This window comes from Leiobunum rupestre, chromosome 5, assembly GCF_980474605.1.
Source record: "Leiobunum rupestre chromosome 5, qqLeiRupe1.1.hap1, whole genome shotgun sequence".
NCBI classification, from domain to species: domain Eukaryota; kingdom Metazoa; phylum Arthropoda; class Arachnida; order Opiliones; family Sclerosomatidae; genus Leiobunum; species Leiobunum rupestre.
The window spans coordinates 68,872,993-68,888,338 of record NC_143388.1 but is presented as its reverse complement, the minus strand read 5'-3'; the positions used below and the strand labels follow the sequence as shown (position 1 = coordinate 68,888,338).

The window sequence follows — 15,346 nt, the reverse complement described above, 5'->3', positions numbered from 1 at the left end:
AATCGATTAAGACCGTTTTAGTATTAAGTTGAAAAAATGCCGGGGACAGGGCTATGGCGGCGCGGCAAACATGAGCGGAAAATACACGGGTTTGCAGGCTCGTATAAAGAATCGGGTACAAAATGCAGAGTTTGCGCATTGCGCTGCTCACAATTTAAACTTAGTGCAAAATGACTCCGTAAAACCAATTTCCGAATTGAACCAATTTGACGAAAGAGTGCAGAGCGTTGATGTGTTTTTCAGTGAAAGTGTAGCTCGTTGGCACGAATTTCAAACTACTTTGGAAAATGACAAATGCGTAGCAAATACCCTAGAAAAATAGTGCCCAACAAGGTGGTCTTCTCAATATGACTCTCTCATAGCGATAAAATACAATTTCAAAAATGTTACGCAATGTTCATCTTACATAATTCTTAAAAGCCAAAAAACCTAAGAAAGACAAGAAGCCGCCAATCTTAGAAAAAACTAGAGACTTTCGATTTTGTTCTATTACATGTATTCCAAAGCAAAGTTGTAGAAAATATAAATTTAGTTTCAAAATTGCTTCAGAGTTCGAATGCTGATCTCCAGAAAGCTTGCACACTATTGGAAGACGCCAGGGATAACTTGGTTACGGTGAGGGCCAATTTTGCAAAAGTAGTAGAGGAAGTAAGTGAATTAGCGAAGTCATATAATATAGAGTGTAAACTAGTTTCGAAACGAATATCGCGAGTGAAGTGATTTCACGACGAACTATCATCAGATGAAAAAATTGAAGATGCGGTAAAACGTTTCCAAGTAACGGTTTTCAACGAATCATGTGACATTATAATTCAGCAGTTAAACACACGTTTCATTAGTATGAAAACCATTAATGACAACTTTTCGTTCTTAAACCCAAACCAATTATTGAACATGACCAATGAACGTGAATGACGAAGCTCAAATTAAAGCTACGAACTTTGTAGATAAATACGATTCGGATTTATGGTACGTTTTAGTTTAACAAGTGATAAGTTTCAAAACAATAATGACACCAGAAATAAAAAAGAAAATTATAGTCTATCAAGGAATTAGCAAAACGTTTATTTGTTGAGAACACTTATCTAGCAAGTAGTCTGCTTGATATACCTACAGCAATTCAGCTATACTATTTAACTTTACCTGTTTCTTCTGCGTCAGCTGAAAGATCATTTTCTAAACTCAAGTTAATAAAAACATTCTGAAGGAATACCATGACAGAATCTAGATTAAGTGCTTTAGCCGTGATGAGCATTGAACATGAAACTTGTCGTAAACTCGACTTAAATGAAGTCGTAGATAAATGTCTGACACTCAAACAAAAACGTTTCGGGAAAATGTAATTAAGAATTAAAATGCTTCTTTTATTTAAATGATTTCTTAGTTCACATTATTTCTAAAGCGAACCGAAGCATTTGCATACGTCGACGCATAATAGAGGGGTCTCCACTCGCCCCTTATAAACTCCACTGTTTATAGGGCCCCCAAAAGAGTTTCGAGGGGGGGCGGAGATCTTAGCTACGCCACTGGTCTATTCCCAAAATAATCCCACCAGTTTCCCCAAGGATCTCCGTAAAATGAACAAATATTATGTTTTCCGGAATTCTCCCCATTTTGTTCATTTCGAACACTTGACTATGGCGCTACCTATCGTGCAAATACGAAACTTAATAAGCGATGAGAAATTTGGAGTAGAATCTAGTGGTAAAAAAATAATAATTGGAAAATTGTTCAAATATTTTGAGAAATCGAAAACGTGGTTTTCGGCGCAACTGCTTCCTTTTTGATGTTGTGTAATTTTCTGAAAACTGACCGGAGAGATTGTACCAAATTGTAAAAATTATTGGGCAAATGATATTTAAATATATCATTGTCTTTTACGCGATGCTTTATTGCAGGGGTTCCCAAAAGGTGTTCGGTGGAACCATGGGGTTCCGTGGAAGGGTCACAGGGATTCAGAGAATTCGCAGCGTGGCCGTCTTTGTTTGTGTCAAGAGTCTTTTAAGATAAATAAAAAAAAATAATTGGGGTTCCGCCAGAATTAGGTTGATAATTTAGGGTTCCATGTAAAAAAAATTAGGAACCGCTGCTTCATTGGACAGCGGGTTTGGTTTTGACTAGAGTTAATTCTACTCCTTTTTTAAGGTCTAGTTGATTTTCGTAATCTATTAGTCAGTGATCGCTTTATTTAAAATCAAAATTGTGTTACAAATTGGCCAAAAATTCGGGCTTTTGGAGTTTGAAATTTCAATTCTAGTTTTTAATAATGGCAGGTAACAACATATCCAAGAGGAAAATGCATCGGAGGATCAAGTAGTGTTAACGGGATGATATACGTTAGAGGGAACAGAGTCGATTACGACCTGTGGGCGAAAGGTGGAGCTACCGGATGGAGCTACGAGGAAGTACTTCCATACTTCCTGAAATCTGAAGGAAATCGAATTTGGTCTACAATTGACGAAGGTGGGTTGTTGTGGGCGCTGTCAGATATGTTTTAATTAATATTTCTGATTTTAAAACTAATTTTTAGGATACCACAACACAGACGGGCCATTAACCGTTGAGACGAGTTCCTTCGCATCGCAACTGCAGGGTCCGTTTTTGAAAGCCGCTGAAAGCTTTGGTTTCCCAACAAGAGATATCAACGGCGCAATACAAAGAGGTAAGAGTTGATTTGTCCGTATTATTTTGAGTTCTCAGGGGTTATTCTAAAATAAGCCTTTTATATAGAACGTGACAAGCTCTTAAGCTGAGGGATTTTCGTCTGCAAAGCTGACGCTATGTTATTAATTGCCTGCTTAGCAAACGTAAATCCAACAGTTCATTATCATATCTCGTTTAGCACTACGGAGATCTATGTAACCCGAAAAGGCTAGTTACGTATATTCTTTGAAACGTAAAAATATCTGTTAGTTCGACAAAATTATATAGAAATGAAGTAATTGTTTTACGAATTTGAAACTAAACCGCGTTTGAGCTGTTATGTCGCCAACGAACTTACCTGGCAGCAAGAAGCAACAAACGCAACACCCCACCCAAGGAGAACGCAACCCATCAAAAGTCGTCTATTTTATTGTGTACAATTTTAATTTGTTAGACGCTTTAGCGCCTGTGCCTTTGGAAGGGAAAAATTTGGAAATTGTCTTCCCCCTTTCTGTAAAACGTGCAGCGTAAAGGCTCGTCCAATGAAATTAATAGACAACACTGCGTTAGCGTGTTTAAAGGCTAGCTGCGGTCTCCTTGTGTGGGGTGTTATGTTTGTTACTCCTAGCTGGGAAATGATTCTGGGAACAAAGTATTCCGATCACTTCAACGTAGTAATTCTTCGTAAAATATAGTATATTTAGTTTCACAGTAATTCATAGCTCTACTTGGAATGCTTATCCTGCCGTATCGCGTAAGGTAAGATCACTCCGTCGGCTGTGGCCTCGCCTACGAGGTAGTGTGTCAGAAATTATAGCCCAGTGCACCTAGCAACAGGTGCCATACCACCGGAGGCCTATCATCATAGTGCCCTACGCCAGCGTCCCCTAGCCCGGACAGGTGTTAAATCTAGCATGGGAAGTAGTACCCTACTACTGATGGTCGCACCTTAGACGCAGAAGGTGCAGCAACGGGTGGACCAATCCCCACTTCGCACACAGTGGGATTAATAGTGGATTCTAAAGCAACTCTAACCGACGTAGGTAAAGAGTCAAACCCTTTGGAGAGAGAGCACCTAAAGGGGAACGACGGGCACACAGCGGTCCACATAACCCGGCACCGCTGCCACCGGAGATCCCGGTGGGCTCCAAAATTCCGAGAAACAGGATCACCGTGCCCTCATACGGAGGCCCGCCGCCCCACAGCAGGCTACCCAATCTGCCGAGGTTGACCAGTTTTCCTGGACCCTCTCCGTTAGCCTCAGCCGAAGCTCAGTTTCCAGCCCAAACCTGACCGAAGTCGGAAGTGGAGATAGGACCATTTGGTCCGAACTAACATCTCCCTATGCGTCAGCGCCCTTATGGGTTACAAGAGCCGCACCCCGACTAACCGGTAAAGCCACCAGTTATTGTACACTCTAACCCTCGCCTACGAGAGGCAAAAATTCCTTCTGCACGCGCTCTCCTCTCACGTCAATTTTGTTGTTTGTTAAGTTAACTAAGTGGCGTCAATAAAACCGTCAGCCAAATCGAGACGAAAATCTTCCGCGATAAGCATTTCAAGTAGAGGTATGGATTCCTGAGATTCATTATTAATAGGAAATAAATAATTTAATTTAGTTTAATTTTAAATGAAAATTAAATAATTTTAAGGCTAATGGCGCAATTCAAATGTGATCCATGGTATTGGTTGCGTGCTGTCTTTAAAATACTATTTTCTACATTCTAGGTCTGACGTCACATGCTAGCACAATTTATTTTTTAATCATGCCTATTAACTTTTCAATAAAAATAAGAGACAGAAACCAGGGTTATTTAAATTTTCGAAGGTAAATTACAACACTAAAGCTCTAATAGTTATAATGTGTTTCCTACTAAACGTCAGCCTCCCCCCCCCCCCCTCACGACTGAAAAAGGGTTATTTTATGATTATTTTTTAACAGCTCATACTATTCGAGATAAACAGAAGTTCGCGGAAAATAAGTAAACAACAGTGAGGTCGATTTATTTTGGAAATAATTGAACCAAATTTATTTACTTTTATAAATTAGAAATAACTAATTTATTATTATTTAATTAAAATAAATTAATAGTGATAAAAGAGGGCAAATTTAAAGAAAGCAAGTCTGACTTACGTGCGCTATTTGAATTTAAGCTGTTTAAATCCAATAGCCCTGCAAAAACTTCTGTTCCAGGCTTTTCTAGAACACCTCTAAACAAAAGAAACGGATACCGCTGCAGCACCGAGAAAGCGTTTTTGAGAGATGCCAGCAGAAGGAGCAATCTCGTTGTGATTCCGAGAGCCTTTGTAACAAAAGCAAGTATTCATTTTCTTATCCTTTGTCAGGGACATACAAGTTTCATAAAGTGGTTAAAAGGAACTACCTATGGACTGTAATGCAAAGGATGAATTCGTTAATTTTTTCATATAGTGGTCCCCATAATTAAATATATGATATTTTGGGAGTATTTAAACATGGAGCTTTAGTCTATTCACTGCGCTAATAGATATCTAAAGAAATTTGACTTACGTCCATAACGCCCTTTTGTACCGAAATTTTCATCTTGCTGGTAATTGTAACCTTTCCATATGTAAATATTACGTAACATTCTAGTCTGCTATATAATTCATATCTTCATTCAAATCATAAAAGAATCCTATATCATCTTTGAATTTTTGGTATTGGAGCTAAGGACACACACTCATACCACTTTCGATTGCGTAGGTAACTTGGCATAGTTTGAAAGATTAAAATAGGATTGCTTTATTTTTGAAATTTGATTAAATTTGATGTGATTAGCATGCATTAACTTATCAACCAAAATTTGATCCAAAGGCTAACAAAGAAAATATTACACTCCCTGATACTTTTCAGATTCTAAATCTGTGTATTCTTTTAAATATGACTTATTGTTGGAAGTTATTTTAAGGAATGATTCCAGACATTTTTAGTCGAACATGGTTCAGCATTAAGCATAAGTTAATGGGTCCATGTTTCAAAGACAAAAGGGCGATGTCGAAGGACACAAAGAAGCTCGTAGCCTAGAGGCTCAACCATAGGGGCTCTGCCATAGGAGCTCTGCTATAGATTAATGCGTCACTGGTCCCAACCATCAATATAAACATCAAAAGCCTTAAAGGTTTCTTTAAAATCGTTATCTGAATAATGAGTGTCCAATTCGCTTGATTTGGGCAATGAAAGTTACGAACCCACTTTAAGCTTTTTTTCAACAATTTTCAAAACTGAATATTGTGAATTTGTCACTAAAAAAACTAAAACTTAAAGAAGTATTTTCCATAAAATTGGTTTTGTTTCCTTAACTGATTTAACATTGTAAGATATCTCTTAATGTTTAATTTTAGATTAAAATCAATGACAGGAAAGTCGCGGAAGGTGTATACGTCGAAATTGCAAACCAAGAGGAGCAATATTTCAAGGCAAAGAAAGAAGTGATAATTTCAGCCGGTGTCATAAATTCCGCGCAACTCCTTATGCTTTCCGGAATTGGTCCTAAACGTCATCTGCAACAAAAAAAGGTAGCCACGAAAAACTTCAATTTCTGTCTGGTTTCGAAATGATAAATTGTTAAATAATTTAATTTAAAAATGATAAAATATATTACTTAATTTAACACTCGGGTGCTTGGCTGCCCCTTTAACCAGATTAAGGTAATAGCTGATCTCCCCGTTGGAAAGAATCTGCAAGATCATGTCATTGCAAGCTTATTTTATTCTGTAAATTTGACAACTACACCTGTCGTGGAGCAGCTTTTGAGCTCGTCGCTTCCAATTAAAGGTAACACGTTCGTAAACATTGAAAACTAATTTTAAAATTAAATCGGGTGGTGCGGTGGTGGGAAGGTTAGCACTTTCACCCGCAGCAAGAGTTGTCGGTTTTTATCCCAGCTTTTACGTTGATGTGCAAGCTCTCTCCCCATTGGTTAAAGGGGTTTTTCAGTGATTTCTTCGGTATCCCCTTTCTATAAACCCTTGTAGAGGTTAACACTAACTAGTAGCCGTTGGTTCGCATGGCAGGAAGGTGGTGCCTTGGGTAAAAGAAGTTCTACTTTTACAGAAACCCGTTAACTTTTCTTTTCATATATTGACCATCTGTTTCTTTTTTTCATTATGCCTTCGGCAATTATTATAATCCATTCCTAGAACTCCCGGAGAGTAGTTGGTCAAATTAGATTATTTAAAAAAAAAAATATTTGAAAAATTATTCTTGTAATTTTTCACATTCAATTTTAAAGATGAATTTTATTTAGTGCTTTAATTTTTTAGTAATCGATGGAAATCCGGTAGCAGACTGGGAAAGAATCTATTCTGAAAACGTTCAATTAAATGGTAGGTAGTTTCTGAAAATAAATATTCTTCTTTGAAGGGAGTGTTATGTAGAACTTTCGTTGATCGAGTCACAAAGTTCCGGTTTTTTCGCTAGGAACGCTGTTGATTATAATGTTTTAGGTGAAACGCCTGTGAGTGGTGCTATTCCTTCTGCTTTATGAAAAATTGTTTTATATTAGTGAAAGGTGATTCTTTCAAAGAAGATCCTACTTTGCAACTCACGGCACAAGTTTGAAGGAAATCTTCTGCAGCGGAGTTCAAATTTGACTAAGGGTGAAATGAGGATTTAAAATGAACTTGCTACCTCCAATTATCCAAACTCTTTATACTCTCTTAAGGAAACCTCCCGTTCTCATAAAATATGTTTCGTAACACCAATCATTATTAAGATATAAGGACTATTAGATCCACTAAATAAATTCTACAGCAGCAAGGTAAATTGAATACCTGACTTATAAGGTTGAAATTCACTACTATATCTCCTCTTAGTAATCATTTCAATTTGCTACGTCATCGGTACCCTGAAAAGCCCAACGGGTAAAAGACACAGAGCGGGATATCATGTAAACAAATTATTTGTTTAATACTTTACTCTTTCGTAAAAGAAATATGCAACATTAAAATCTGAGACGTCTAAAAATTGGCAAATATATACGCATTATGAAGAAACTGCCATAAAGCGTGATCTAAGCAGTGAACAAAATCGGTATATTACGGTGGTTAAAAAAATTTGTTGATGTTAATTTGAATGTTAGTTTATTTACGAGCCTTATAGAAAAAAATTGGTATTCGTCAGGCTGTCAAGTTATTGTAGTATTGTCCATTCGCTTTTTATTTTTCGTGTATCCGGTTTTACTGTACAAATAAGACAAAGAAATAGCTTTATCCGTCAGAACTACACCCCGAATCCTCTTCGCGTATCTTCCCAAACCCGGCAGCGCAGCCAAACCTGGTATACAACAAGTATCTTGGAAACTCGTTGGAATGTGTAAATAACTATCGAGATATAAGATTTTAACTGTTTTGTAAGCATGGCTCTAAACGCCTATAGATCACCGACAACTTCTACCGATACGGGTTTCAAATCCTTGGTTCGTTTATTCATTTCCATTAAAAATTTTAACAGAATCAATTTCTTAATTTAAAAATACCACTGTCATATTATATAGTTCGGAAATAGCATTGTTGAATTAACGTGTTTATATATAGTTGATACGGTTGATACGAACCATTTACTATCAGAAAAGATATACGCGTAAAATCTCATTTCCTTTTCTACAGTTTCTACAAATTTAGCTTAAAGAGAATATTGCCCTTGCAGGGAAGGTCAAGCTTCCTTCATTGCTCATAGGTGGCGCGACAGTCTAGAACGTCGATATTTAACATTAAGAAACACCCGAGTTCAGACCTGGGCAAAATTACAATTGAATTTCAACTATCCACTCTCACTCTAGAATGAGAGTGAAAAATATTAAAAAAATTCACTCTCACTCTAGAATGAGAGTGAAAAATATTAAAAAAATTCATTCTCACTCTAGAATGAGAGTGAAAAATATTAAAAAAATTCACTCTCACTCTAGAATGAGAGTGAAAAATATTAAAAAAATTCACTCTCACTCTAGAATGAGAGTGAAAAATATTAAAAAAATTCACTCTCACTCTAGAATGAGAGTGAAAAATATTAAAAAAATTCACTCTCACTCTAGAATGAGAGTGAATAAAATTAAATAGCTTCACTCTCACTAGAGAATGAGATTGGAAAAAATTGTGATTTTTACTATTCCCCGATTTCACTTTTACCGTTTTCCCACTCGCCGAGTGAACTGGCGGGGAAAGAGTGAAATTCTTCAAGGTCATTTTTTTCACTCTAAAGGACGGCGGGAGATTTGAATATCATATTTTAAATTATTATTGTATGAAGTTTTAGTGTTCTCAAAATTTCTAAACCTCAGTTGAATTATTTTTAAGAAGTTTTACAATGTTCTAATTATTTCTAAGCCGCAGTTGAATTATTTTTAAGAAGTTTTACAATGTTGTAATTATTTCTAAAGCTCAGTTAATTAGTTGAATTCATTTAAACTGAAACCTTGAAATTGTGACGCTTTATGCCATTCATAGAAATCGGATAACAAACTAGAACGATTTTTGAAATTTTGTCTTGGGTTCCGATTAGAACTTTTAAAAACCATGCCTTTGGATCATGCTTTTCGTTTCGCTGGCAACGAAAGTTACGCCATCGTTGCCAAACTGGTTAACTAACACCCTATTTCGCCTAAAATTAAATGTCCGACTTTAGCTCGACGCTAACGCGGTTTTTTTAAGTCTTTAAAGTAACTTATGTTTAATAGGCCTTTCAATGAAACCTGTTCAGCACTCGCCAAGGAGTATTAACATTCCGCGCCTGGACTAACAGATTCCTTTTTGTATAGTCTTTGTCACTTGTGGTCGCTTGGTGCCTGAAATAAGGAAATATTTTTGACGCTGTAAACGTTAGGCCTAATTTGGAATTCGGGATCATAGATACAGATAATAAGTCGAGATTTCATTATTCTAAAATGCCTAAAAAAGCTACGTGGGTTGTAAAAATATATTCCCCAAAAAGCAAAAATAGACTTAGAAAATACATAATGTTTTGTCTGCGTCACGTAAAAAGATTGAAGATAATGAGCACGCGCTGACAGTGGTTTTAAAAAAGTGTGCACGCGCAAAAAATTAAAAAAACGTACTAGCAACCGTCAAAAAGAAATATATTTTTTTCTCTCCGTAACCCTAATTCAATTCTGTATTTATCCGCATTTTTAATCTCTTACTAACATTAAAAGTATCTATTTTAAACATAATTTTAGTTTTTTTCTACTATTTTAACTAAATACGCGCGCAAAAATATTTCATGGTGCCGAAACCCGGGACCTTAGATTGATAACGCAACGAAATTCAACAGATCAATCGACGGTCTCAATTACGAACATCAAGTTTAAAGGTTAGTGGAATTACGTAACGAAACGAAAATGCCAAACGAAGAAGGGGGCGCAGCAGCCTTACCAGCGGAAACGAAAGACTCCGTAATACGAAAGCAGTCAAGTTATAAAGGAGTGATAACAAGGGCCGTAAACATAATAGACGGAATGTTGAATGATCCGTTAGGTATAAACATACCGACGCTCACTCTCGAGTTACGAAAACTTGACAAGAAAACAGAGACGTTGAAAGAGTATAACCGTAACGTACACTTATTCATAACGAACCAAGACGAAATGAATGCGGAAATATAAGATAACGAAATAACGTTCGATAAGATTTTCGAATGTAAAGAAAGAGCTAATGCTAGATTAAGGCCACTGGATAGATTACCACCGAACCGAAATCTTAATTTTCCAACCGGAGAAAACGTAAGCGGAAATAACGCCGCGGCTATGCATTTACCAAAAATCAATATCGGACATTTTAACGGTGATAAATCGAAATGAGAAGATTTTTGGGGACAATTCGAAACATCCATAGAAAATACGAACTAAGACGCACCAATCAAGTTTGCCTATCTGAAATCTTTATTGGGAGGAAACGCCGCGCCTGTGGTCGCAGGATTTAGCAATACCGCGGAAAACTACGAATCGGCCGTGAGTTTGCTCAAGAAACGTTTCGGAAGAAAGGACGACATTATCGACGCCCACATGAATAATCTTTTAGATTTGGCCTTGACACCCGTGGAATCGTCTAGCGACGTCGTAGCTTTGCGAAAATTCTACGATAAATGTGAAGTAGAAACCAGATGCCTCGATAACTTAGGATGGGGACCGGACAGATACGATGCCATTTTAATTCCAATTATCTTGCAGCCGTTTGAAAGACGACGAAGAAGATTGGGAGGTAACAAAACTCTCGCGATTCCTCAGAAAGGATATAGAGAGCCGCGAACGAGCCCTTATATATTCAAAACGGAAAGAAAAAGATAAACGGGATTCACGAGACTCGAAGAGTCATCCGAACCACGCTAGCAACTCGAGTAACAGACAACCGTCGAAACGATACAACAGTTCATCATCAACCTTAACAGTAGAATTATCAGATTCTTGCGTATTCTGTGATAAAAACCATAAACATATCGACTGTCCCGAAATAAAGGAATTAGAAGCGAGAAAAGACATTTTACGTAAGAAAAACAAATGTTTTAAAAGTCTAGTTGGTACGCACCGATCGAGAAATTGTCCAAACGACCTGAAATGCGCGAAATGCGGCAGATGGCATCACGAAGTCATAGACGAAGACTACGCTAAATTTGTAAAATCCAAGGAAACTTCCGTTAAGAACGTTACTCCTGTATCGACTTCAGGAGACAACGAACATAAAGAAGTACTGCTACAAACAGCCCGAGCAACTCTACCAGGAAAAGACGGTCTAGAAACACCAGTTCGTTGTTTCCTTGACAGTGGAAGCGAAGTCACCTTTATACGTCAAGACGTAGCTAGATCCGTAGATCTAGAAACAATTGCAGAGGAGACTCGCCAAGTATACGTATTTGGGAAAAACTCATCAGAAGTAATAACGTTCGACAGAGTGAAACTCTCCCTGAAAAATCCCATTAACGGCAATCAAATCGCGATCGAAGCCTTGGAAACTTAAACCGTAAGCTCCGCAAATTTGAGAAGTCCTGGGCGCAACTTTAAAGACAATTTAAATCTCAACGGGCTGCATCTCGCTGACGAGATTACGAAGGAGACCACCAACGACAACAACGAAGTGGTAATCCTCATCGGCATGGAATTTTATTGGCGGATCGCTACTGGAAAAACCGAGAGAATAAACTAGGATCTGATGCTCATGGAAACATTACTAGGATGGGTACTTTCCGGATTCACATCAGGATCGGCAATTTCACGCATGCATTTGGGAATGAAATTCACAACGGTGAAACACGTGGCCATCCAAGAAACAAACCAAACGCCTAGAGACGATGTGAATGATATCTCAAAACAGTTAAGAAGTTTTTGGGAATTGGAAAATCTGGGCATAAAAGACGCAGACGGATTATCGCTATCAAATTCTGAAGAGTCGATTGTCAACTTTTTCGAAAGCGAAATCAAATTCAATAACAACCGATACGAAGTTAAGCTACCATGGCAGAACGAAATACGCAACCTTCCAAGTAACTACAATAACGCCAATGGAAGATTACGCTCCATGTTCAAAAGATTCAAACGAGAGCCACATCTCTTCGCAACGTACAAAGAAATCTTCCAAGACTATGATCGAGACGGTATAATCAAGGAGGTCCCTTCTATCGAAGATAACAAAGACGGACAATTTTACTTGCCACATCAGCCTGTGATTCGAGAAAATAGATCTACGACAAAAGTACGAATCGTATTTGATGGTTCATCGCGCACTAAAGGAGCAAATTCCTTAAACGACTGTCTTCAGTCTGGTCCCAACTTGAATCCAGACTTACTGGACATACTGATCAAATTTAGAAATTTCAAGGTTGCTTTTACATCCGACATACAGCAAGCATTCTTGCAACTTTCATTAGCTGAAGAAGACCGAAATTACGTACGCTTTCTCTGGGTAGACGAAAATGACGAAAAAAATCTTAAAGGTGACCTCACGATCAAATGTTACCAAATGACTAGAGTATTATTTGGATTGACGTGTAGTTCTTTTTTACTCGCCGCAACGGTAAGATTTCACACGAAAAAGTATAGAGAAACATATCCTGAAACTTGCAAGAAATTGGACGACTCGTTATACGTAGACGACTTTCTTTCGGGAGGAAAAGACAAGGAATCAGCATACCAACATGCAAATGAAGCAAAAATTATTCTTAAAGAGGGAGGTATGCCCTTACGTAAATGGCAGACAAATTCCCCCGAATTAAGACAACGATGGGATAACGAAAATTGGAATGGAGGCGAAGCGACCGAAGGCAAATCCATTATCGCTCCTTCTACCTTGAAGGTATTAGGTATTTCTTGGAACCATCAGGAAGACATTTTCAGATTTGAGGTACAAGACTTGATAAACTTCATCGAAACTTCCAAAACAACGAAAAGAGGGATTTTACAAACGATCGGAAGAATCTTTGACCCTGTGGGATTCCTTTCTCCGTTCACAGTCCGAGCAAAGATTCTCCTACAAGAGTTGTGGAAAGCAAAAAAGGATTGGGACGACCCTCTACCCATAGAACTGAGCGAAAAGTGGAGTAAATGGTGTTCTGAAATACCAAAAATTCAGAAAATAACAGTTCCAAGATTTTACGAGGCGACATGTAACAACGAAAGGGTCATAGAATATCAGTTACATTGCTTTTGCCAAAGCGCATATGCAGCGGTAATCTATTTAAGAATGAGAACGGAAAAGGGCGAAATAAGAACAAGTATGATAACGTCCAAAACACGTGTCGCGCGGGACTAGCAAAATAAATCTAACTTTACCAAGGCTGGAGCTTATGGCTGCTCTAATAGGATCCATATTAACTTCTCGTATGAAAAAACTTTTTGAAGTTGAAGATTCGAAGGTCTACTACTGGACAGATTCTTTAATAACCATAAATTGGATCACAATGAAAAAGAAAAGAAAACCATTTGTTGCGAACCGCGTTAGAGAAATCCTACTACTTACCAACCCTGAAAATTGGAATCACTGCAAAGGGGAAAGTAATCCGGCTGATCACCGCAGCAGAGGATTATCGGCTGATCAACTTGTCAAAGGTAGATCATGGTGGTTGGGACCGGAATGGCTTCAACGACCGATAAATGAATGGCCAATCAATTCCAGAGAAGAGTACGAATCCGACGTAAACGAAGATGACGAGAAGATCGAAGCCAACGTATCGACCGTCTCTATCAAGAAATCAATCAAACCTCTTCTAGAATTACACAATTTCAGCGATTTAAACCGAGTAATTAGAACAACGGCGATTTTTGCGCGATTCACAAAATACATCAAAGAGCCCGATAAGAACATCTCTGGCCGTTTGACCGTAGAAGAACTTAACGACGCTGAAACTGATTGGGTAATTCAAACGCAAAAAGAAAATACGCACGTGAACTACAATTCCTCAAGCAAAATAAAGATATCCCTAAGGATTCCAACATAAAACAATTTAACGTATTCCTCGATGGCAAGGGGATAATACGAATTGGAGGGCGATTACAAGAATCAGGAGCGAGCTACGACCAGAAGCATCGGATCTTAATACCGCCAAATACGAAATTTACCGAACTCCTGATAATTAAAGCTCATTTGAATATACTACACCAAGGAACGGCTGAAACGCTCACTGAGTTAAGAGATAAATTCTGGGTGATAAAAGGGAGACAACAAATAAAATCCGTCTTAAACAAATGCGTGGTTTGTAAAAAATTCAAAGCAAGACCGTCAACAATTATGGAAGCGCCACTTCCTAAAGAAAGAGTCAATGAAGCCCCGCCCTTTCAGGTGACAGGAGTCGACTTCGCTGGCCCAATTCTCTACGTCAATGACACCAAAGAACGAAAGAAGCGCAACACACCCGAAGAAAAGGAAAATAGGAAATGCTACATCGCGTTATTTTCATGCGCTGTAACAAGAGCATAAAGCCGGGTTTTCATGGACGCTTTTAGCTTGAAAAAGTTTGGCTTGAGCAAGAAATAGTTTAAAGTTCGCGCTCACGCTGCAATCGCTTCTGTTTTCAAGAACACTTGTGTTTTGCACTTGGAGCGTGCGCGTGTGAAAATAGATTGGAACACGCTTCTAGCGCCGATCAAAACCAACTAGATATTTTTACGCCCAAGCGAAAATTTCGCGCGTGACGTCGGTCCATGTGGTTATGTAGTAGGTGCTAGTGTTGGTACCGAGGCTTATCACACTATTGTACGCTGTTCGAAACAAATAACAATGAGTTCAACCACAACCAAATTAACCAAAAAGCAACAAAAATAAATAGAAAAAGAAGAGAAAACAACAAAGGGAAATAGAAGTGAAGAACAATTTTATAAGCCATGTAAAGGATAACCCAATAATTTGGAACCGAAAATTAAAAGAACACCGAGACAGAGATGCAGTGAATGTTGCATTTATAGAGTTGAGCAAAATTATGTAAATAGGGTGCACATCGTTTTGTTTTACACCTTCTTTTATTGTTTTTGGCCTTAATAATTACTAAAAGTTTAAGTAATAACATTTTTTTCTTAATCAAAAGACGTCCGCGATTCGGAGCCGCCATATTTAATTAACGCGGCAACCGCCAGCTCAAACGGCACGCTAGAAATATCTAGCATCGTGAAAACGCGAAGCGCTTTCCTTGCAGCTTGAGCGCGAAATATAAAATAAAGTATACGCTTCCCACAAAATGGAAAAATCTCAATCTTTTCTTTTTCAA

The 15,346-nt window shown here is 38.0% G+C and overlaps 1 protein-coding gene across 1 annotated transcript in view; it reads left to right on the top strand.

Moving 5' to 3' along the window:
* LOC149945681 (glucose dehydrogenase [FAD, quinone]-like) overlaps positions 1–15,346 on the top strand; it is a 33,499-nt gene that overhangs the window by 8,502 nt on the left and 9,651 nt on the right. The window contains exons 2-7 of the mRNA XM_090176675.1: positions 2,274–2,463; positions 2,531–2,662; positions 4,838–4,959; positions 6,007–6,180; positions 6,307–6,439; positions 6,928–6,990. Of these exons, the coding sequence (XP_090032801.1) occupies positions 2,328–2,463; positions 2,531–2,662; positions 4,838–4,959; positions 6,007–6,180; positions 6,307–6,439; positions 6,928–6,990 (760 nt within the window). The 5' untranslated portion in view covers positions 2,274–2,327. The remainder of the gene's footprint in view (positions 1–2,273; positions 2,464–2,530; positions 2,663–4,837; positions 4,960–6,006; positions 6,181–6,306; positions 6,440–6,927; positions 6,991–15,346) is intronic.